At 41.7% G+C, this 24941-nt stretch overlaps 2 protein-coding genes across 3 annotated transcripts in view; both read right to left on the reverse strand.

Moving 5' to 3' along the window:
- THSD4 (thrombospondin type 1 domain containing 4) overlaps window positions 1–24941 on the reverse strand; it is a 764623-nt gene that overhangs the window by 177956 nt on the left and 561726 nt on the right. The window lies entirely within an intron of this gene.
- On the reverse strand, window positions 13780–14532 carry LOC103287526 (S-adenosylmethionine decarboxylase proenzyme-like). Its single transcript, XM_054725234.1, has one exon. The coding sequence runs from the start codon at window positions 14530–14532 to the stop codon at window positions 13780–13782; it is 753 nt and encodes a 250-aa protein (XP_054581209.1).

A 24941-nucleotide genomic window follows, 5' to 3' on the forward strand; every position in this document is an offset into this window, starting at 1 on the left:
CTTGAGAGCAGTTAGTCCATCAAAAATAACTAGTCTCTCTTCACAAATAGCTTCTCTGTAAAACATTATTTCTGACAATAACAGAACATCATTTCAATATGTTCATTCATATCCAATTAGCCTTTCAAAATGCCATGTTTGCTCAAATACTTCTTGCCACTGCCCCATGCATTTTTTAGCGGGGGGAAAATGTTTTCCACACATGATTTCCACCTTCTCAACTCCTCAGTTCTCCTTTGCTTTGAAGCAAACAAACAAACAAAATACCACCAGCAACAGAGATTTTGGCAAGTAGATCCCGTGGTGCAAGATCCTAACAGAATTACAGAGTGCCTCTGTCACTGATGGGGAAGAGGGACAGAAAAGCTGGTGAGCACTCTCTCCCTCCCCAGCAACATCTAACCGCCCACTTTCCCCACCACGGGCTATTTCCACCATGTCTTGACTGTCCCAGACTGAGCTCATTCTCCTGGAGCACCCCAGGTAAAGGAAACCATGTGCATGATAGCACGGAGATAAGAATGAAGACTTAGGAAGTAAAAACCAGGAGAACATATTCATAGACATGCTGAGGAGTAGGACTGCTGGGAGGGATGAAATGAGGCTGCAACATTCAGCTAAAGTTGTCAAGAATCTTGTTTGCCAGGGTGAAGTACTAAAATTTTGCCCGATGGGATCCACAGTCCCTGGATGTCTGAAGAATGGGAGGGCAATGCTCAGATTAGTTTTTCAGATAATAACTTGGGCTGTGGTGTGGGTATGTTCGCGAGCGGGGAGAACAGGCAGTCTAGCCATTTTTTTCTCTTATAAACAGCGGGTAGTGTTATTTCAAGAGTGAACGAGAGCTGCTGAGGATGGGACAGACATTGCATCAATCCTCAGCCCCCAGCCCAGTTAGAATGGGGTGATCACAAGGAAAGTCCACGGCCATGGATTGCTTCAGATAACCACAGACACAGACAAAATGTCATTTATCAAAACCTATCCTCCTCAGACTATTCCAAAAAATTCAAGAGGAAGGAACACTGCCAGGCTCCTTCTATGAAGCCAGCATCACCCTATTACCAAAACCAGATAAAGACAACACAATGAAAGAGAATTACAGACCAATATCCCTCATGAACATAGATGCCAAAATCCTCAACAAAATCCTAGCAAATCGGCTCCAGCAATACATCAGAAAGATCATACATCATGACCATGTAGGATTTATCCCAGAAATGCAAGGATGGTACAATATCCGCAAATCAATAAACGTGATACATCACATAAACAAATTGAGAGATAAAAATCACATAGTCATCTCAATAGATGCAGAAAAAGCATTTGACAAAATCCAACACCCTTTCTTGATAAAAACTCTCAACAAGTTGGAAATAGAAGGAGCATACCTCAACATAATAAAAGCTGTATATGACAAACCCACAGCAAACATCATACTCAATGGGCAAAAACTAAAACCATTTCCCCTAAGAACAGGAACAAGACAGGGATGCCCACTCTCACCACTCCTGTTTGACATAGTACTGGAAGTATTAGCTATCGCAATTAGGCAAGAAGAAGAAATAAGAGGCATCCAAATTGGAAAAGAAGAAGTAAAGCTGTCCTTATTTGCAGATGACATGATATTGTACATAAAAAACCTGAAAGACTCCATCAAAAAACTAAGAGACTTAATAAATGAATTCGGCAATGTAGCGGGAAACAAAATTAACGCCAAGAAATCTATGGCATTTCTATACACCAATAGTGAACTTACAGAAAGAGAGACTAAAAAAGCAATCCCATTTACCATCGCACCAAAATAATTAAGATACCTAGGAATAAACTTAACTGAGGCGTTAAAAGACCTATACGCGGAAAACTACAGGACACTGAAAAAAGAGATAGAGGAAGACGTAAACAGATGGAAGAACATACCATGTTCATGGATTGGTAGAATCAACATCATTAAAATGTCCATACTACCCAAAGCAATCTACAGATTCAATGCACTCCCCATCAAAATACCAACAGCATATTTCACAGACCTAGAAAGAACTCTCCAAAAATTCATCTGGAATAAAAAAAGACCCCGAATAGCCACAGCAATCCTGAGAAAGAAGAATAAAGTAGGAGGGATCTCAATAGCAGATTTCAAGCTGTATTACAAAGCCACTGTTCTCAAAACAGCCTGGTACTGGCACAAGAACAGACATATTGATCAATGGAACCGAATAGAGAATCCAGATATCGACCCAAACCACTATGCTCAATTAATATTTGACAAAGGAGGCATGAACATACAATGGAGTCAAGACAGTCTCTTCAATAAATGGTGTTGGGAAAATTGGACAGATACATGCAAAAAAATGAAACTAGATCACCAACTTACACCATACACAAAAATAAACTCACAATGGATACAGGATTTAAACATAAGATGGGAAACCATAAAAATACTAGAGGAATCCACAGGCAGCAAAATCTCAGACATATGACTAAAGAACTTCTTTTCTGATACCTCTCCTAGGGCAATGGAAGCTAAAGAGAAAATTAACAAATGGGACTACATCAAAATAAAAAGCTTTTTTACAGCAAAAGAAACTATCAACAAAACAACAAGAAAGTCCACTGCATGGGAGAACATATTTGCAAATGTTATCACTGATAAAGGTTTAATCTCCAACATCTACAGGCAGCTTATGCAACTTAATAAAAGGAAGATAAATGATCCAATAAAAAAATGGGCAATGGACCTAAACAGAATATTTTCAAAAGAAGACAGAAGGCCAAGAGACACATAAAAACATGTTCAAAGTCACTAATTATCCGAGAGATGCAAATCAAAACAACAATGAGGTACCATCTCACACCTGTCAGAATGGCTATCATCAACAAATCAACAAACGACAAGTGTTGGCGAGGATGCGGAGAAAAAGGAACCCTCGTGCACTGCTGGTGGGAATGCAGACTGGTGCAGCCACTGTGGAGAACAGTATGGAGTTTCCTCAAAAAACTGAAAATGGAACTCCCATTTGACCCAGTAATCCTACTCCTAGGAATATATCCAAAGAAACCAGAAACACCAATCAGAAAGGATATATGCACCACTATGTTCATAGCAGCACAATTTACAATAGCTAAGATTTGGAAACAGCCTAGGTGCCCGTCAGCAGATGACTGGATCAGAAAACTGTGGTACATCTACACAATGGAATACTATGCTGCCATAAAAAAGAAGTAATTCTCATCATTTGCAGCAACCTGGATGGAATTGGAGAATATTATGCTAAGTGAAATAAGCCAGTCAATGAAAGAAAAATACCACATGATCTCACTCATTTATGGATAATAAAGAACATTATAACCTGATGAACAAAAAGATAGATACAGAGGCAGTAAAGCATCAAACAGACTTTCAAATTACAGGGGGAAAGTTAGGGAGAGGTGGGGGAGATAAGAAATCAAACGAAGGACTTGTATGCATGCATATAAGCATAAACAATGGATGCAAAACTCTGGGGGGTGAGGGCATGTATGGGTGTGGGGTGGGGGGGGCAATGGTAAGATATGTACACATATAATACCTCAATAAAAAAAAAAGTAAAAAAAATGTCGTTTATCTTGTGAATCAGACACTCTATTAAAATGCTCTGCACGGTGTGATGGATGCCCCCCCCCCCCCCCCGCTTCCCCCCTGCCCCAGACTCCCTGTGCAACTCAGCCAGCCACTCTGGAAGAATCTCAACTCTGAGAGGGAGGGTGGCAGTTCTTCCTAGCAGACATCCAATACCCTGGAGGTTGGCTACAGGGAAGTGTATGGCCATACAAGCAATGGCAAGAACTAAAGGGGTGACATCCTGTCTCTTCAGGGCCCGGCTCTGGACTCTGAATGCCCAGGGTTCACCCCTCAAAAGAGAAATCAGAAGTAGGAGTATGCAAACCTTCCTTGGGGGTGACAAGAGCTGACAGAGCACCCTTCTAGCGTACTAGTGATCACCCCGATCTCTGAAAGACTGGGTTGCCATGGAGTTGCCAAATGCCTCACAGGCACTTCACAAAGCAGGAGGGACAATCCTACAAGGAGAACTGGGCAGACAATATGCATTCAAGATCTTTATTTTTAGGTAATTACATACCTGACAACTGTCCCTCTCCAGCCCAGGGCACATGTGAGAATCAGATGATATAATGAGGGGCAATTTGGACTGGGTGTCCACGTATGGCATGGCTAAAGGAGTGATCTATGGGCCAGGACCTGAGTGACAGGAAGGACCAGCCATGGGAAAACCTAAACACGCAAACATGCATTTTTATCGCTGATGCTGGGGAGTGACTACACCGGGCAGGTGGACTAGGTGATCCCAGGCTGTATCAAACTCAGTTTCTGCCTTTGGGAATTTGAGTCTAACTGGGGTAATGGGATATATATATGGATTTATTAGACATGAGGAGGACTGCATTCTTTATGTCATGCTGGGCCAGGATTTACACTCTTTTAGAAAGTTGTTAATTAACAATGAGGTACATAAAGTCTAGAGGATGTTGCAACATCCCAGCCTGAACTAGGGGAATGGTGATGGAGTGAAGAGGGTTTGAGAGACACCTAGGAAGCAAAATGGACAGGCCTTTGTGACTGATCAGTTGGAGAAGGAGTTTGAATCCTTTTCAGCATTATCATATTCACAATTGCAGTCCTCTAAACATGCATTTTTCTCATTTAACCTTAAAAGCAATCTGTGATATTGCTTTTATAGGAAAGACTTAGGAAAGAAGTTAGGGCCACAGGAACACACCAAGATACTTAGTTTTGCCCTGGCTGGTGTGGCTTAGTTGGTTAAGCACTGTCCCATGCACAGAGAGGTTGCAAATTCCATTCTTGGTTAGGGCACATGCCCAGGTTGCGGGCTTGATCCCTAGTAGGGGGTGTGCAGGAGGCAGCCAATCGATATTTCTCTTTCTCTCTCCCCCCCCCTCTTTAAAAATCAATTAAAAAAATTTTTTTGAAAGCTAGCACTGGGGTTTGAACCATAATCCCATGCTTTTAACCATTATGCAAAAATCCTCCCAACTCCCTGCCCCACCCAAGGATCAGAGGCTGCGCTGAGTTCCAGCTTTGTTGAGGGAGTGGATGGTAGTGGTGACTAAGTGCAAAGGAAGAAGTCCAGCACTGCTGTCACATCTCAGCGAGAGCCTGGCCCAGAAGAGACTGGCATTCTCCTCTTCCAATATTATGGCGCACCAACCACATATGTATCTCTCCCACCTGGGCTGCTTTAACCCTATACTTTACACATAGTAAGTGATTAAATACCGTATTTTCCGGCGTATAAGACGACTGGGCGTATAGAAGATTTTCCTGGGTTAAAAAGTCGTCTTATACGCCGGAAAATATGGTATTTTAGTTAATCTTCCTATTACATTAGTTTTTATTGTTATAAATTTTTATCTTGAAACAGTTTGACTCACAAGCAGTTGCAAAAATAATACAGAGTTTCAGTGCCCCTTTACCCAGCCTATCAAATGATAATATCTTACATAAGCATAGACCAGCATCAAAACATGGCCATCAGCACGACACATTAACTCATGAGTAAACCTTACTTTGATTTTATCACTTTTTCTGGGTGTGTAGTTCTATAAATTTTATAACATGTCTAGATCCCTGTACTGTGCTACTGTACAGCAGCGGGCATTCTCCAGAACACGGCCATGTAATTGATCAGTGGAGCAGCTGTCAGTTAGCAGGAAAGGCAGTCGGCACCATGGAAAGGATGTTGGACTGGGACTCAGTCCGTGGGCCACTTCTCTGTGGAGTTTGGCACTGAAAACATTTCTACCACATCCAGATCTTTGAGGGAATAGTGCCCCAAAAGGAATCTGGCCTGAATTCTGATTTGTATTTTGGGAGACTGGTCAATTGGTTTCTGAAGTGGATGACTTAACAGTGCTGGCCTATGTCTCCCAACTCTCTCAGAGGCACCACCAAAGTGCCATCAGTGGGTGCTTAAGGTGGCACTAGTGTCTGCTGGACCTAGGTCATGGGCTGGCTCTGCCACTTGGGGGCACTGCCCCTTTGGACATGTTCACTAGGCATGCTGAGCCTCAATTTCATCATCTGTGGCTGGGGATGGTGCACTATCTAACTCAGAGCACTGTTGAGAGGATCAGAAGAGGTAAAAATGGAAAGCACTTAGCAGAATGCTATTAATAGGGTGGCTTCTTATTTTTATCATTGTCTTCATATATTGGTTTCATCTGGAATCTATTTTTAAGTAAACTCCATCATCGTACTTGTGCCATATTTCTATAACACTTTCTATTATTTTTTAATCACAAATAATATCTTCATCATTTGGAGAAATGTAGAAAAGTCCAAAGAGCTAAGAAAATGCCTTTAGTCTGTGGGCTGACGCTCTATCCACCAAGTCAAAACAGCTAGGGACTTCCAGTGATTTTTGCAACACATTGCAGGAAAATTTTACACGTTACAAATCATCACAGGAGAAATTGCTCAAGAATTGCCCCCAGTTGTGTGCCAAAATTAACCTAAATGAAATTCCCTGAGGGAAACGCACAATCTAATGACATTTGGTGGTGGATTTCATGGGGAGGGGCCTCTGTACACCCTGGCGGATAGGCCAGTGCAGGTGTGCAGACGGTGGAGCTTCTGACTCTAATGGGAAGCAGGTGTTTCTGTGTGTGCGCAACAAGCACAGCCTCAGCTGGTCGGCTAGATGACACCAGCAGGTGAAATGATGGGCCTTAATAATCATGCTGTCACAACAGTACGGTGAAGAATGTTATTATCACAATAATTAGTAGTTGACATCACATTTACAGAGAGCTAATTGGTGGACATACATATGGATGCCAAAACTTTTATTTGTGACATTCTGTTGAGAGAAATCCTTTGCATATGATAAATATCTCCCTCTTCTTACTGTTTGGAATGTAGATCAATACCATCTTCCTGGAAGGCAATTTAGCAATAGATACTGTTTGACTCAGTAATTCTCCTTCCAGGAATTTATCTAAGGAAATTATAAGAAATGAGGCCAACAAGTTTTATATGAGGAAACTTCTCAAAGAATTATTATTAATATAGAAATTGGAAACATCTTAAGTTTCTTATGTAGGGAAACAGTTAAACAATAGCTAGAACTTCTCTGGGAAAACCTGGATGGGTCTTTCCCAGTTGTTATTCTCATTAAAGTCCTCCAGTGCTTGTGCCGGTGTGACTGCCTTCTGTGTTCCCTGAGCAGCTCCACCTGGCGCCCATGCAGTGTGGCCAGGGAGGCTGGAGGTGAAACAGACCCGGTTTCCACGTAGGGTCTAAATCAGGGGTCGGCAAACTACAACCCACAGGCCAAATTGGGCCCACTATCTGTTTATGTAAATAAAGATTTATTGGAACACAAGCATGCCCATTTATTTAGGGTATGAAGTGTTTTGGAGTGTCTAGGGCTACATTTGTGTTGCAATACAGGGTTGAGTAGTTCCGACAGAGACAGTATAGCCCACACAGCTTAAAATAGTTATGACCTAGCCCTTTACAGTAACAAAATGCCAACCATGGTCTAAGTTGACAGGCAGACACAATCCCATCACTCAACACGGCGGGGAAACGTTGAGGGAATGTGCAGAGCCCGGGCAGCTTGGGGCTCAGGCTGACGCTTCCACATTTGCCCCTGTGTGCCTTCCTCCTGAATCGCAGACACCCCTCACGGCCCAGGTTCCTCAACCCTGTCCCCAGTGACGTTTGGGCCAGACAGACTTGTTGTGGAGGCTGTCTTGTGCATTGTGGAATCCCCCTCAGTATGAAATATAAAAATTTCTCCAGACATTGCCAAGTGTCCCCCATGGGAACAAAATCACCATTTGCTGAGAACCACTGCTCTCGTTTATTCTAAAGCTCAGGGACACGTAGGGGCACACGCCAGAACCCCCAGAAGCTTTAACACAATGGCAATTCCACAGAAGTGCATAAACATGCTAGAGAAACTAACAAACAAAGAATACTTAATTGTCCAGTTTTAGAATTGCTTCCTTGCTGCCAACAAACTAACCAGTAGCCTTCTAGAGTCCTTTAACCTTGCCTTGGGTTTCACCAGAATGAGCAGGAGTATGTACTGAAAAGAGCACAGTGCCTGGCATGCAGTAAGTGCTTGGCACTCTTCCAGGACACAATTGAGGAGAATCAACTACAGCACTTGTTTACAAATCCGAGGAAAGGAGCCCGAGAGGTCACTGTAACTCTGTGGAGCCCCAGCACCATGTGGGACAGGTCTGTTAGAGGCTGTGGGCTGGGCAGCTAAGAGGTCAGGATTAGGAAGTTTCTTGCAGAAAGGTTCAGAGAAATGCTGCCACACTGCAAAGTTCTGGAAGCTATTGTATTGGCAAAAGGGCATCGGGTTGAACTCTGCTCCAGGGTGGAGGCTGCTTGCACACTGGCCCAATTCACATGACCTCCTAAGTGCAGACAGCCTAAGCCCACAGGTGTGGGTCACAACCAGAAGGCTCTCAGAGGATTGTGGGTCAATGCAGTCACTGGAAGACAATGATGGAGACCCACACATGTGTCATCATTTCCTTGACACAAATCCTATTACCTAATATTCCTGTTTGCATTTTTCTCCACAAGATGGTACCTATAAGCCTTCCTGAAAGAGTAGTCACCTAAGGAATAAGTTTAGGGATGAGAAACAGTGGTTATATATTAATAGAATGATAGTTGAGAAACACAGGAAGGGTGAACTCGGTAATTCAGGCTGACTGCATATTTATTGTGTTCTTATATGTGAGTTTCTGCCATGTTATAAAGATATGATTTTCATTTCTTAAAATGTTTTTGTGGAGCATTTAAAAATGTGGGAGGAATATTCAGGATATTCCTTTTATTTTCAGAATGTTCAAGAGAATTCTTAAAAATCTGTATAAATGAAGTAAACTTTGGGGGTTACATGGCTTTTCAGATGCCACTGGGTGATCTTCAGGGACCATTAAGAAGACTGGCTGGTGGGTGGGAGGAGATGATGAGAGAAAAGGCTGGTTACCAAAGCATGTGAACTTGAATCCCAAGACTCTTGAGTGGGGGAATGGCATACTGAAATGCTTTTTTTGAAGATGCTTGGCAGACACAGGTAGTGGGTTGGGGAGGGAAGAGCCCAGATGTTGAGACACACAAACACCTACATTAAGATGAGCACAGAGGCATGGGGGCCTGGGCCAGAGAGATGAAGTTAGAATGGAGGGCAGGGGCGCACACAACATTGTGCTGAAGGAATGGCCGATGGGCTGAGGAAGGATGGCACCTATAAGCCTTTCTGAAAGAGTAGTCACCTAGGAATACATTTAGGGGTAAGAAACAGTCTCACCCCTAAACTATGAAGGTGACATAAGGAAGACTGTGAGGTCTGGGAACCTAGGTGAGCAATAGCTTTGCCTGTTTCAGGCAGAAATTTTACAGAGGGAGCAGGCCTTTGTTGAGTCATCTTAGAGTGAGGGTCTGAGTGTGGATCTTGTAATCAGTAATTCATTTATTGAGTTTTTCCATAGTAATTCTCTCTCTCTCTCTCTCTCTCTCTCTTTCTCTCTCTCTCTCTCTTTCTCATTGAAACTTTCTTCTAGGACTCTAAACATTTTTATTTTAGTTTTTTGGATGGGAATATTTCCAAAGTGTATACTTCTCTGCTATTTTTTCTTTTTAAATAATCAGCACTCTTTGATCTCTAGCCTCTTGTTACTCAGTGTGGTCCACGGACCAGCAGCAAAGGCATCATCTGAAGGGAAGCCTGTCCGCAGTCTTGGGTCTATCCAGGCTTCTGAGCTGGAATCTGCATTTAGGCAGCATCCTCAGGGGATTCCTGTACTTGGGGATTATTTGACTTTTCAGGTCACTTTTTGTTTACTCTGTGGACTTTCTTCATTTCTCAAGTTGCACCCTAACTCCCAAATGACAACCAACTCTCTCGTCCAGTCAAAGAAAGAAAACACAACACTATCGCCCTTTTGGTTACACACTGAAAAGTAAGAATGCTTTTGGAAAGCTTTTCTCTGTGAGATATTCAATGGGGGGCAGGGTGGCAGTAAGACCCATGTTTGCAAGCAGCCTTCTAGAATCTCAGCGCTGGATGGCAGGAAGGGCTCTGGGAACGCAGCCCTTGCTTCACTGCTGACAAGCCACATCCTGGGAGGAGAGTGACTTTCCCAGAGTGTCAGGGAGAGGACTTCCTGCTAGAGACTCCTTTTCCTAACACCATGGTGTCCTCCTGCCCCTTCTGAGGCAGGTTTTACTGTTTCCTCACAAGTTTCTGCCGTGGTGTTAAGATATAATTTTCAGGTTTCAAAATTGTCTATTTTCTTTTCTTACTTCTTATGTCCCTGTAACCATGCCAAAAACATTTTTACCTACCAGTTAGAATGGCAACTCCTTTTAGAGAGCAAACTGTTTTGTGGAAATACTTGAAAAACTGCTTGGGATGGGGGTGGGGGTCCTGAGGCCTGGGGATCAGCAAAAACCAAGGCAACAAGAGATAACAGCTAACCTGAGATAAGGCTGAATAGGAGAAGAGTTGGGCTTTGCTTCCAGGGCTGGAGAGCGAAGAAAGGGACAGAGAAGGAGAGGAGGCAAGAAGCTAAGAGATGGTGGAGGGACAATGAAAGGTCTGAGTGTTAATAACTGGCCTGGAATCGGAAGTTTACTTGCTGTGATTTAAACTTTCCCTGTTCCCAGCCCTTGCATGTTTTCACTGAAGCTCTGCATCTACCTAAGCTGATGCTCCTGCCTGGAGAGCTCCTGGGTTAGATTCCTGGAGCCCCTTTTCCATTTGCATGTATGTTCCTACATCTTTAAAAGCCTTTCTTCTAGGACATTATGTTCACCTAAGAGCACCTGATCCACTCCACACCTGCAGGTGATATTTTTCTGAGCCTTAGTTTCCTTGCCTGTAAAACAATGGCGTTAAAATCTAATTCCCAAATCTCTTGTGAGGATTAAAGGGGAATAGGCAGATGACAGCACCTAATTCAGCATTGGCATGGAGGAAGGGCTGGAAAATGCTGGTGTGCTCCTCCTCCTCCCCCTCTGCCTCCTTCCCTTCTCCTTCTTCCCCTCCCTCTGCTCCTCCTTCCTCCTCACCCTAACCCTCTTCCTCCCACTCCTCCTAACCCTCTCCTCCTCTTCCTTCTCCCTCTCCTTCTCCTCCCTCGTCCTCCTCCTCCTCCTCGTCCTCCTCCTCCTCCTCGTCCTCCTCCTCTTCCTCGTCCTCCTCCTCCTCCTCCTCCTCCTCCACCTCCCTTGAGGCTGTGGCTGGCTGCCTCCTGGCAATGACCTGTCCCTGTCATGGCCATGAGAATCCCTTTTCTCACACAGGCACACACATTTCTCCATTAACAGCAAGCTGTTCTGTTTGCACTGTTCACTGAAAGCCCACTTCTATTTACACAGGATTCTAAAGTGGTATTTGAAGCCAGAGTTGTAACAGGCAAATTGCTGTGATCTTGTTGCATTTCAGTAATGGTCTGGTGGGACAAAGGTAATCAAGGTTTCCAGAGAGATTTTCTTGCAACTTGGGTACCTCTCTCTATTTTTTTTTATAATGTAAACTTTTCTTTTGTTAGTCTTTCCTAGTTTGTCTGAGAGACCAGCTATGGAAAGTCTCAAATGTCATAAAAAGCTGATGCTCATTTAGAAACAGAGCAAGGGAAACTGCTGAAGGAATTAATCACCTGGGCGTGTAGGATCAAGTCCTGTAGAAACTATAGATGAAACACAGATGCAGCTTCCAGGGATGCAGGCAGTAGGAAGCCCCACACATACATGTGACAGCCATCACAGGTAGAATGCTCAACATGTACTAGGCACCTTTCATATGTCATCCAGGTTATCTTGACTATTCCTATTTTACTGAAGCTTAGAGAAAGCAAGTAAGATGTCAAAAGTCACAGAGAAGTGGTGATGGGGGGTTTGAATGAAGAGGCCTTGGCTCAAAGTCTAGGCTCTTTTGCCTCTACTAGTTGCCTAATCCTTTAGTCCAATGGAAATTCTTCTTTACTTGTAATAACAGGGCTTGTAGATGGCTGATTAAGGGCCACATATACCGAGGGCTAGAATGACCAAAAAATCAAATAAGGACAATTCCCTCTTATTGTTTCTTATTTCTAGACTACTCTCTGGCTCTCCCAACATCTTTCCACAGGGGCTCTACTTGCAGTCTGAGGCCTCCCCTCCCACTAACCGAATTGTTTCAGCATCTCCTATAGCTTCTCTTTATTCTCCTGCTTCCCCCAAAGTCCTAGGTTGTCTCTTTCCCATCATGCAGTGCTCATTCATCCAAGTGAAAGAACATTGATCACACTATCCTTCCTTTCATAACAAATTTCTAGGCCCAAACTTATTCAGTGAAATAGTAATTATTTTTCTCATTTGTCTTCCTGAGAATGGAAACTGTTTGTTTACTGAGCTGGAAATTTTTATGATCAAGGAAAGACATCAGGTTCCATGGAAGATATTACCCAATCCAAGTGCTTGCTCTTTGGGGGAGAGAATGACAAAAAAATCAAATAAGGATCATTCCCCTTATTCTCTCTTCTAAACACAGATGCATCCAATATATATCCAATATGAATATTTATTTCATTAAGAAATAAAAACATTGTGTTCCATGCATTCTCAAGAGGAAGAAATTTGGCTGAAATATATAAACATGAAGGCTTTTTCCTGTGACTTTTGAAGGATAGCTAAGAAAAGGGTTATCTGTCAAACTCAATGTGTTCCATAACAATAACTCAGGTGGCAGCCAGATGAATAATTTTCCTTCTCTTGCAACTTTTGGTGAAAAGGAAGGGAAAAGGCAGATCTGATACCTGTAATGTGGTATGGCTTCCAAGTGACCGCATTAATAATATGCACTTGTGTACATAAGTGTTTAGGACATGCAAACCAGATGAATAAGCACTGATTCTTCACCTTCTTTGGTGCAACCTTGAAATTCTTAATTTTCACCAGTTCCTTTTTTAAACAGATCCTATTTATGATCTTTTTTTTTTTTTTAACAGTGTATTGGTTTATTGGGGCGGGGTTGGGAGGGGAGAGGAACAAAATCAATGAAAGGAATACAAACTCAGGAAGCAATAATGTTAAAACAGTAGTACACAAAATGGTTAACTGTAATCACTTTCTTAAGAGGACTTCACTCGTGGAAGAAAAACTTTAATTGCCATTGCAAAAAACATGTGAATGAAGTAGAAATTGTTTTCAATAACATTAGTAGAGAGTATGTTCTAGAAATTGGAGGTAACTGGATGTAACATCCTGGCAGCAATTTAATGGAACAGTCCCGGATGGTTAGGCTGAGGCCAACACCTAATGAGGACGAAAGCCTTGTCTGTGGGGAATTTTGGAGGATACCTGGAGAAACATTACACTGTGCATAAACCAAATTGAATTGTCATAAGTGTTGTAAAGTTTCATATAGTAAAAGTTTTTTTTCTACATGCACTTCAATTTCACAGCAAGAGTGGCATAGGATGCCTAAACACAGAAGAGAGCATTCATGCAAGATATCTAACTCCTTGATATAATAATGCATACAATTCAAAATGATTACACTGTCATTACATCTAGGGCTTTCTGCAACTACAAGGCGGTGGTTATGGAAAGCATGGCCCCCGGTATCAACATCTAAAAAGCAGCCACCATCTTCTTTTACGTGTGCTTCCTTTTTGCGTTTTTTTTCTTCATTTTTGTTAATCAACTCTGCTGCTGTTGCTGCTTCTTAGCCAAACTGGTAAAAACTAAGTTGTAATCGTTGAACATAGCACTCCGGCAATGAAGATGTTTAAAACCTTCTGTCTTCCAGGCGGAGGAAGCACTGTGCGACCTTCAGAACCCTGGCTTACAAACGAGGTGCTCACACATGTTCCTGGCTGGAGGACTTCCACCGCTTTCCTGCTCAGGCCCTCAGAGGAGGGCTGACTTAGGTTCGTTCCAAAGCTAACGTAAGAAAATTCTGGTCCTGGAGTGATGTGAATGGTCCCATAAGCTCCATCCGATTTCATGCCCTTCATCGAATACCCACAAGGACTGCACATTGTGGCATCAATGACAGGACCTGGTATCAGGTGACCAATTCCACTCTCACGAGTGACATCCTTTGCAGTAACACCCTCTTTCCTGTGGAACTGGGCCATAACTGCTGGGTCAAGCTCACTCATCAGAATTTCTAGGGTTTGATCTGGCTGACTGAATACCCTACTCTCTGGGAAATCCAAAGCATACAAGTACCAACAGCCAGAATTCATACGTCCCATACAATATGCTGCTCCATTTGGGAAAGCGGCATTAAGAAACTCTATTTCTTCCTGGAAATTCCGGTGTGGGTACCCTTGGTGAGAAGGCTTCATGAAATTCTTAGGAGAATCAAAGCGGCTTTGAATTGAGTCAAAGCCACTGTCAGCCCTAGCAAGTTTCAACAGGGGAACCAGTGCTTTCGGCAAGAGGGTGGCACCACATGTCTTCAAGAGGAAACCTCTCCTGGAGACAAACATCTCCTCTCACCGAGGCCACAGCTCCCTGCTTGTCAGTCTGTCCCACTTAGGACGGAACACTGCACACCCTTCAACAGTATGTCCCACCCGGATCTCGGGGTGGTGCGAAGATCCCCAGATCCTTGGCTTGCCTCGGGTTGCTGCTTGGAGAACCAAACCTCCAGTAGCTTCTCGGTCCCTTCGAAAAGATGTGCAGCTTCCGTCACCGTGAGGCTAGCGAACAACCACCACCACAGAAAATCAACCAAATTAAATCCCTTCTCCCGCCGCTGCTGCGGATTGTTCCAGCGGTTTCAGGTTCCTTTTTTTTTTTTGCTACAATTTTATATTAACTTTTTTTAAAAAAGAATTAATAAAATTTTCCCGGCTTTTTTGTGTGTGTGTGAGCGAAAAGTTGAACGTGAGTCTGTTGGAAATAGACGCTGATACAGTTCAGTCTCTTGTGGTCCGCTGTTTCCCGGTAGAGAGCGAGCTGAGCGAGCGCTGGGTAATGTCGCCGGCCGCACTGTGGAAGCCCTACTTAAGAGCTTTTAAATCATGCCCCAGAGGTGTGAGTATGAGAAAGGCGGATGTTGTGGTTTCAGGTAATCTATCCCGCATGTGGCTGTGAAATTTATCTTCCCAAGATAACTGCTGTCATCATGTCATTGCTCTGGCTCAAAAAGCTTCCTGATGTCAGCTGTTGATTAAACAAGATGATTATTTCCTCCTAGATATTATGCCTATATTTGGGTCCCTGATTCCAGGTGAAAAGGAGAGCATAGGTCTGTAGCAGCTCAAGAATAACTTTTATCCCATGTGTGGGTAACTGAATAAAAGTAGGAATTTTGAAAATGACCCAGCCTCCTTATGCTTTGACAGCAAAAATACTTTGTTAAAGTGACAGTATATGTTAATTAGCAATACTAATTATTAATTCTATATTTAATTTATTGGGTTGGTTTTGTGATGACAAAGGGAGATAAAGTTTGTAAAAAGCATCTGACACATGGAAAGAACTCAATACATATTATGTTATTTAAAGTCAAGTTAAAGATAACATAGAGGGTACATTCAAAGAAATACAAATAAATGATACTCATTCCTAGCTTAAACAATAGCTGCCTTGGCATGTTAGTTAGCTAGAGAACAACCTGCCTATACTTTTAAGAATGTGGAATGACAGCAAATATGGAAGTAAAAAGAAAAACATTTCTCTGGCAGAGTAGAATAAACCCTAGTTAAAAGAGAGCCAGAGTCAAAGTCAAATAGAGTCAAAAATTCCATTTTGACAACTTATGGACTCCCTGGGCCCTGCAAGAAAAGCTTGCTCTCATAGTCAGAGAGATCTAAAAAAGTGCTCATGAGCACCAGGTAAAGCAATAGAAAGAAAGGAAACTGGTATTTGCTGAGAACCGACTAGGGTGACAATATGTATTACCATTTAGTGGAGGAGGTTAAGTACCTTGCCCAAGGTCCCATACCAAAGCATCAGGCTATGAACCACACATATCCATCCAGTTCAAAAACTCAGAAGCACAGTGATAAGGCGGAAGCCAAACAGGCATGTTTAACACAGTGATTAAGACAGCACATGTTACCAAGGGAAGGGCAGGAGCTTCAGGAGCTTGGCATGAAGACAGTACTGGAGGTGGAGGGACGCAGTGGCCTGAGAAGGCCCACAAAGGCCCTCCTCCACCCAATGAATGCATGCAACCTGAGGTTGACAGGCAGTGGTGGGAGAGAAAGGGCTCCAGGTGGCTTCTGAATGCCTGCTCTTCCCTGATTATTTCATGGAAAGGAGCCATCTTATTATCATCTTGGACTTGCCCTTTTATTCTCACAGGAGAGCTCCAATTTCTCAGAGGCTTTGCGTTCTCTTTCCTGTTGTCTCCCTGTGCTGCCCTAAGCCCTGGCACTAAAAACTCTCCCAACCATTCTTTCCTGTTGTAACAAAGGGACTTGATGGAAGCTCTCTCCAGTGCGGCCCAAGGGTCTGGGACTTTAGATCCTTTGGAGCGTTTCTTTTTCCTACAGGGCTCACTCTGCCCCCAGCCTCCAGGATGTTCTTTGACTACCAGAAAGGGAACAAAAAACTCACAGCATCATGAGCTAATAGGCCAGGATTTCCCCAAGACCACCTTTCCTTTGGGCTTATTGAGTCATCCGAGCAATACTGGGCACCCCTATTGAAGCCTAAGGTTACCCTCTTTGAGACTATATTCTATGTATGTTTGAGGTCTGCAAAGAAATCACTATATAATTTTAATTTGTTCAACTTGTGTTTTTAAATAATGATAGGAAAACAGTCTGCTCCCTTTAAGATAAAGATACTCCTAGACTCTAGGACCTAGAGATCTTGAGCAGAGGAAAGCTATAAACCTTTAACCTATAGGCATTACTGTAGAACATTGATTTTGAGTTGTTCATGACTCCTGTAGGTTCCATGAGTTAACCAAGGCATTACCCCTAAGATGAGGAATGAGTTGGAAAGTTAATGGAAGTGTCTACCAAAACACTGGAGAATTCCTGCCTCAAATAAGTTGGTAATAGTGACATGGTCGACACAAAGCCATGTTAACTAGCAAAATGATTTATCTGCTTCTTAGGGTGGCTGGATTGTTCTGTGCTGTGGCTCTAAACCATCAACAAATTGAATCAGGCTCTGTGATATAGGCTAAATGTCAGGGAACAAAATACAAACAAGGGTGGCATATGTCACTGACCTCGCTGGTCATGAAAATTAAATTTGGACCTCACAGTTACCAATGAGCGTTAGCAAAACTCACTAACTCTCCTTGCTGTAGAAGATCACAGTTTTCTATTTTATACAAACATTAAAATGGATAGGAACAAAAATAAAATGGATTTGAAACAAAAGACATCTATCCTTTTTGAAAATATATAAATTTGAAATTTCATTTTATAACAGATATTTGTAATACAGAGAAGAACAAAATGGCCCAACCAATAGACAGCATTCAAGGCTGCCTATCCTAGTAAAATTAGGCTTATTAACAAGTATTCCCACTAAACATGAGTTCTAGAATCACGGAATCTTAGAGTAGAAAAAAAAATCATAGAGGTCATCTAACCAAAGTCAGAGGAGGTACTATAAGGGGCCAAGTTGAACACTGGGGCCTGTTGAGACCCCGGTTGGGTCACTGGGGCTAACTTAACTGGTAAAAGATGTCTGCTAGACAAGATAGGCCAGCGGCTTTCAAGCTGTTTCAAGGTTCTACGTTAATGTTTTCTAATCTTTAAAGCATTAAAAATATGAAGAACTTGATAGTTATCATATATTATACTAAATCATAGTATATACTTAATTATAACACACTGGTCACAATGCTACATTAATTCACTTTTATGCAACCCTGAGGACAAATGACTCCCATTTTTATGTGGTCAAAGAGATTATCTGTTAACAATTTGCAATTTCTTGTCTGTGCTAATCAAGAACTCCTCAAGTGTTGTAAACAAAATCAAAATTGAGAAATAAATTGGTACATGTAAAAATAATTGGTACATGAAAAGAATTAAACTAGACCACTTTCTTCCAGCATATGTAAGAATAAACTCAAAATGGATTAAAGACTTAAATGTAAGACTTGAGGCGGGCCAACAGGTAGCGTCTAAGGAAGACCAACACCAGGAGCCCTGGCTGCTGGAGAGGCCAAGGACCCGCAGGCAGCATGGCCACCTGGGAACTGATGGTTGCCAGGTTGTAGCTGCCACTGCAGGTGCTTTTCCAGTTGGGCTGCCTTTGGACTGGAGTCTCCACAGGTTGCTCAGGCCGGGCCCCCGCTGCTCAGGCCTGGGAGGCCCAGGCTGGCCCAGGGCAACGGAAGGGAAAACTTATCGAAGGATTGAGAAAAATGGCGGCGGAACAGACAGAGCGGTCCCGAGCTTTGTCCCGGAACAGAAAGAGAGAACAGCTGAGGGTCGCAGGGGGAGTGTTTGTTGGCGAGTTAAGGGAGCTAAACTCCAGGAGAAGGTGGTGGACTGTGGGACGGGGTTCCCCTGACCGGGCAGCCCCCACTGCTGCTGGGTCCCCTCCCAGAGCTACGGGACCGTGCCATCTTGAAGGGGAAAGTGGATGTTATCGGAAGCCTGAAAATCTACAACTGCAGCAACCACTGAACAGCTGCAAACCCCAGAACATTGGTCTCCAATTGGCGCAAACACGTGGATTCAGAGGAGCTCTACCCTCCACCACGGAAAGGTCAGACTTCGCCTGGGATAAGGTGAGGTCTGTGGTCCCGGCAGGAGAGAGAAACGCGTGCACTGCGGGAGCTGGAGAACCAGGGGAAGTCTGTGCATAGAAAAATCCGTGGCTGTTGGGGCTGGCGTGATCCGTGAATGTGGAAGGGAGTCCTCAGAGCTGCTAACAGAAAATATCTCTAAAAAGCAACCCATTTTGATCTGGGCGCAAAAGGACAGCCTAAAAATTTCAAAAGTGTGCCAGCTGCTTAGACCCAAGGGGGAAAGGGGGATGGCGCAGACTTACACGCAGACCTGTTGTTCGCACACTTGGGCTTTTTCCTCTTCAAATCCTTGCTTCTGATTACTAAGCCCAATACATAGGATCACCCAGTTGGGGACACCCTGGGAGACTGCAGGGGAAAGTTGTTTTTCTGGAACCTGGGGATCGGAGCGGGGAGTGACCATCAGAGAGCCAGCTCTGGGGCAGCCCACTCCCACAAACTGGTATTGAGTGCCACAGGGAAAGCAGGATTAAGCACAGGCTAGGGAGGACCTATAGACCCAGAAGTCAATCCAGAAAGACTGCCACTCAGGGGCTGAATCACAAATTGACTCTTGTGTAATCACAAATAAAGGAATACAAGAAAATAAGACACCGCCTGCTTAAAAATCAGGACTGGCTTACAACACTGAGGAGCAGTGGAATGCAGGGAACTGCAATACTGTCTGGACTGGGAAACAGGCGTGCCAAACAGAACAATAGAGGAAGTGAATGACCTTCACTACTGCACATTTTATTTTTTTATTTTCATTTTTTTCATCTTTTATTTAAGAAACTAATTTTCTTTTTTCCTCACTTGATTTTACCTTTTTAATTATTACATTTTTATTTTCAATCAGTATTATTACTACTACTATTTTACCTTTTTTTAAAGTGTCATTTTATTTTCTCTTTATTTTACTTTAAGATTAGTGTTCTACATGCTATTTTCATCTTTCCTTTAGCATCATTTTACTCTATCTCAACTCTACCTTTAAGCCATCACTCTCTTCCTAACTTTTCCCCTTTTGGTGTCCTGTTTCTCTTACCCTTTCCCTGCTTTAGATTTTCCCTATTCTTTCTGTTTACCCCCTGTTAAAATTTCACCCTACTTATATATCTAATTTCCAATCCCCTCCTTCAAACACCTTTCTCTTCTCTGTCTTAACTATCCAAAAAATTGTTTTTCTCTCTGTCCTTTTGTTGTTGTTTGCTTGAATGCTGATTATATCGACTTTTTATGCTTTTTTGTGAGATTGTTTTGCTTATTCTTTTTTATTTTTTGGTTTGGTTTTTTTGTTTGCTTTGTTTTTGTTTGTTTTTTGCTTCTGTTTTCCCTCACCTCACTTGATATAATTGTTGTTTATAGTTTGTATTAATCTCCAGGTACTTGTTGCTGGCATTTGCTGGGATTAGAGGCTGTTTTATTGTAGTTTTCTCCCCATATATATAGTTTGTTCCCCTTTTCTTTCTTAGTCTCTTTCTTTTCTCTCTTACTTTTTTTTCCTTTTCCCAATTTCATTTTGACACTCCTTTTTCTTTTCTTTTCCTCTTCTTCTTTCTCTCCTATACCCTAAATTGCCTTTCTCTGGTGGTCACCTTTATTGGGGGTTATTAATATCATGAATACATTTCTGTTCAGTACCTTGTGTGTTGTACCTGGTTGTGCTGTATTTTGTGCCTTTAAATCAACACAGGAGAGAGAGAACTACATAACCAGACATCCGGAGAAGAGAGATGATGGGAAGACAAAGAAACAGCCCACATATGAAAGAAAAGCAGGCATCACCAGAAAAGGAAGTGAACGAAATAGAGGCAAGCAACCTGTCAGAGAAAGAATTCAGAGAAATGGTCATAAGATGGCTGAAAAGAATGGAACACAAATTCGACAATATGAGTAAGAACCAAGAGGAAATAAAGAAGAACCAAGAAGAAATGACAAATGACATCGCTGCTGTAAAGAACTCAATAGAAAGCATTAAGAGTAGACTAGAAAAAGCAGAGGACCACATCAGTGAGCTAGAAGACAAGGTAGGAAAAAATACCCAAGTAGAGCAGCTTCTAGAAAAAAAAAATTAAAAAGCAGGAGGAGAGCCTAAGGGAACTTTGGGACAACATGAAACAAAACAACATCCGCATAATAGGGGTTACAGAAGGAGAGGAAACTGAGCAAGGAATAGAAAACCTGTTTGAAGAAATAATGACAGAAAACTTCCCTGATATAGGGAAGAAAAACCCCACACAAATCCAAGAAGCTCACAGAGTCCCAAGCAAAATGAACCCCAAAAGACCAAGGCACATTATAATTAAATTGGCAAACACCAACGACAAAGTAAGAATCTTAAAAGTGGCCAGAAAGAGACATAAAGTTACATACAAAGGTACCCCCATCAGACTAGCAACTGATTTCTCAACAGAAACTCATCAGGCCAGAAGGGAATGGAATGAAATATATAAAGTCATGCAAAGGAAGTGTCTGAATCCAAGAATACTGTACCCAGCAAGGCTATCAATCAAAATTGAAGGTGAAATCAGGAGCTTCACAGACAAAAAAGGACAAAGGGAATTTATTACCACCAAACCAGCAATGTAAGAAATGCTAAAGAGTCTGCTGTACAAAAAAGAAATAGGAAGCGAAGAAGGAACATAGGGGTAAAGAATAAAAATGGTGACAAATAAGTACCTATCAATAATAACTTTAAATGTAAATGGATTGAATGCCCCAATCAAAAGGCACAGGGTAATGGATTGGATAAGAAAGCAAGACCCATATATCTGCTGTCTACAAGAACCCCACCTCAGAAAAAAAAGATGCACACAGACTGAGGGTGAAGGGATGGAAAAAGGCTTTCCAGGTGAATGGAAGTGAAAAACAAAAGCTGTGGTAGCAATACTTATATCTGACAAATTAGATCTCAAAGTGAAGGACATAACACGAGATAAGGAAGGCCACTTCATAATACAAAAGGGAGCAATCCAACAAGAAGAAATAACTCTGGTAAACATATATGTACCCAATACAGGAGCACCCAAATACATAAAAAAACTCTTGGAGGATATCAAGGGAGAGATTAACAGCAATACAATCATAGTAGGAGACTTTAATACCTCACTATCACCATTGGACAAATCCTCTAAACAAAAAATCAGCAAAGAAACATCAATCCTAAATGACTCACTAGACCAGATGGAATTAATTGACATCTTCAGAACATATCACCCCAAAGCCACAGAATATACATTCTTCTCAAGTGCACATGAGTCATTTTCCAAGATAGACCATATGTTGGGACATAGGCAAAGTCTCTCCAAATTCAAGAAGATAGAAATCATATCAAGCATCTTCTCAGATAACAGTGGCATAAAACTGGAAATCAACTACAATAAAAAAAATCTAAAGAAATCAAACACATGGAGACTAAACAGCATGCTATTAAACAATGACTGGGTTACCAGAGACACCAAGGAAGAAATAAAAAATATCATAGCAACAAATGACAATGAAAACACAACAATCCAAAATCTATGGGACACAGCGAAAGCAGTCTTGAGAGGGAAGTTCATAGCTCTTCAAGCCTACTGCAAAAAAACAAGAAACAATGGTAATAAATTATCTAACTCTACAACTCAAAGAGTTAGAAAGAGAGCAACAAGAAAAGCCCAGTGTAAGCAGAAGGAAAGAAATAATAAAGATCAGAGCGGAGGTAACCGACATAGAGACCAAAGAAACAATACAAAAGATCAACAAAACCAAGAGCTGGTTCTTTGAAAGGATAAACAAGAATGATGAACCTCTAGCCAGGCTCACCAAGTGCTGGTTCTTTGAAAGGATAAACAAGATTGATGAACCTCTAGTCAGGCTCACCGAGAGGACCCAAATAAACAAAATCAGAAATGAAAGAGGTGAAATAACAACAGACCCCAAAGAAATACAAAGGATTGTTACAAAATACTACGAACAACTCTATTCCAACAAACTGGACAACCTGGAGGAAATGGACATACTCCTAGAAAAATATAACCTTCCAAAACTCAATCAGGAAGAATCTAAACAGCTCAACAGGCCAGTAACTATGGAAGAAATTGAAGCAGTCATCAAAAAGCTTCGGGCAAACAAAAGCCCGGGGCCAGACGGCTTCACAGGAGAGTTTTACCAAACATTCAAGGAAAAACTAAAACCTATCATCCTCAGACTATTCCAAAAGTTTCAAGAGGAAGGAACACTTTCAAGCTCCTTCTATGAAGCCAGCATCACCCTAATACCAAAACCAGATAAAGACAACACAATGAAAGACAATTATAGACCAATATCCCTCATGAACATAGATGCCAGAATCCTCAACAAAATTCTAGCAAATCGGCTCCAGCAGTACATCAGAAAGATCATACACCATGACCAAGTAGGATTTATCCTGGGGATGCCAGGATGGTACAATATCCACAAATCAATAAACGTGATACATCACATAAACAAATTACGAGATAAAAATCACATAGTCATCTTAATTGATGCAGAAAAAGCATTTGACAAAATCCAACACCCTTTCTTGATAAAAACTCTCAGCAAGGTGGGAATAGAAGGATCATACCTCAACATAATAAAAGCCATAGCCAACATCACACTCAATGGACAAAAACTAAAACCACTTCTTCTAAGAACAGGAACAAGACAGGGATGCCCACTCTCACCACTCCTGTTTGACATAGTACTGGAAGTACTAGGCATTGCTATCAGATAAGAAGAAGAAATAAAAAGCATCCAAATTGGAAAAGAAGAAGTAAAGCTGTCCTTACCTGTAGATGACATGATATTGTACATAAAAAACCTGAAAGACTCCATCAAAAAACTAAGAGACTTAATAAATGAATTCGGCAATGTAGCAGGATACAAAATTAATGCCAAAAAATCTATGGCATTTCTATACACCAATAGTGAACTTACAGAAAGAGAGACTAAAAAAGCAATCCCATTTATCATCGCACCAAAAAAATTAAGATACCTAGGAATAAACTTAACTAAGGAGTTAAAAGACCTATACGCGGAAAACTACAGGACACTGAAAAAAGAGATAGAGGAAGACATAAACAGATGGAAGAACATACCATGTTCATGGACTGGTAGAATCAACATCATTAAAATGTCCATACTACCCAAAGCAATCTATAGATTCAATGCACTCCCCATTAAAATACCAATGGCATATTTCACAGACCTAGAAAGAACTCTCCAAAAATTCATCTGGAATAAAAAAAGACTCCAAATAGCCACAGCAATCCTGAGAAAGAATAAAGTAGGAGGGATCTCAATACCAGATTTCAAGCTGTATTACAAGGCTACTGTTCTCAAATGGTACTGGCACAAGAACAGACATATAGACCAATGGAATAGAATAGAGAATCCAGATATCGACCCAAACCACTATGCTCAATTAATATTTGACAAAGGAGGCATGAACATACAATGGAGTTAAGACAGTCTCTTCAATAAATGGTGTTGGGAAAATTGGACAGATACATGCAAAAAAATGAAACTAGATCACCAACTTACACCATACACAAAAATAAACTCACAATGGATACAGGACTTAAACATAAGACGGGAAACCATAAAAATACTAGAGGAATCCACAGGCAGCAAAATCTCAGACATATGACGAAAGAACTTCTTTTCTGATACCTCTCCTAGGGCAATGGAAGCTAAAGAGAAAATTAACAAATGGGACTACATCAAAATAAAAAGCTTTTTCACAGCAAAAGAAACCATCAACAAAAGAACAAGAAAGCCCACTGGATGGGAGAACATATTTGCAAATGTTATCACTGATAAAGGTTTAATCTCCAACATCTACAGGAAATTTATACAACTTAATAAAAGGTAGATAAATGATCCAATAAAAAAATGGGCAACGGACCTAAATAGAATCTTTTCAAAAGAAGAAAGAAGGAAGGCCAAGAGACACATGAAAACATGCTGAAAGTCACTAATTATCCGAGAGATGCAAATCAAAACAACAATGAGGTACCATTTCACACCTATCAGAATGGCTATCATCAACAAATCAACAAACGACAAGTTTTGGTGAGGATGCGGAGAAAAAGGAACCCTTGTGCACTGCTGGTGGGAATGCAGACTGGTGCAGCCACTGTGGAGAACAGTATGGAGTTTCCTCAAAAAACTAAAAAT

Source organism: Eptesicus fuscus, chromosome 2 (assembly GCF_027574615.1).
Source record: "Eptesicus fuscus isolate TK198812 chromosome 2, DD_ASM_mEF_20220401, whole genome shotgun sequence".
Classification (NCBI taxonomy): domain Eukaryota; kingdom Metazoa; phylum Chordata; class Mammalia; order Chiroptera; family Vespertilionidae; genus Eptesicus; species Eptesicus fuscus.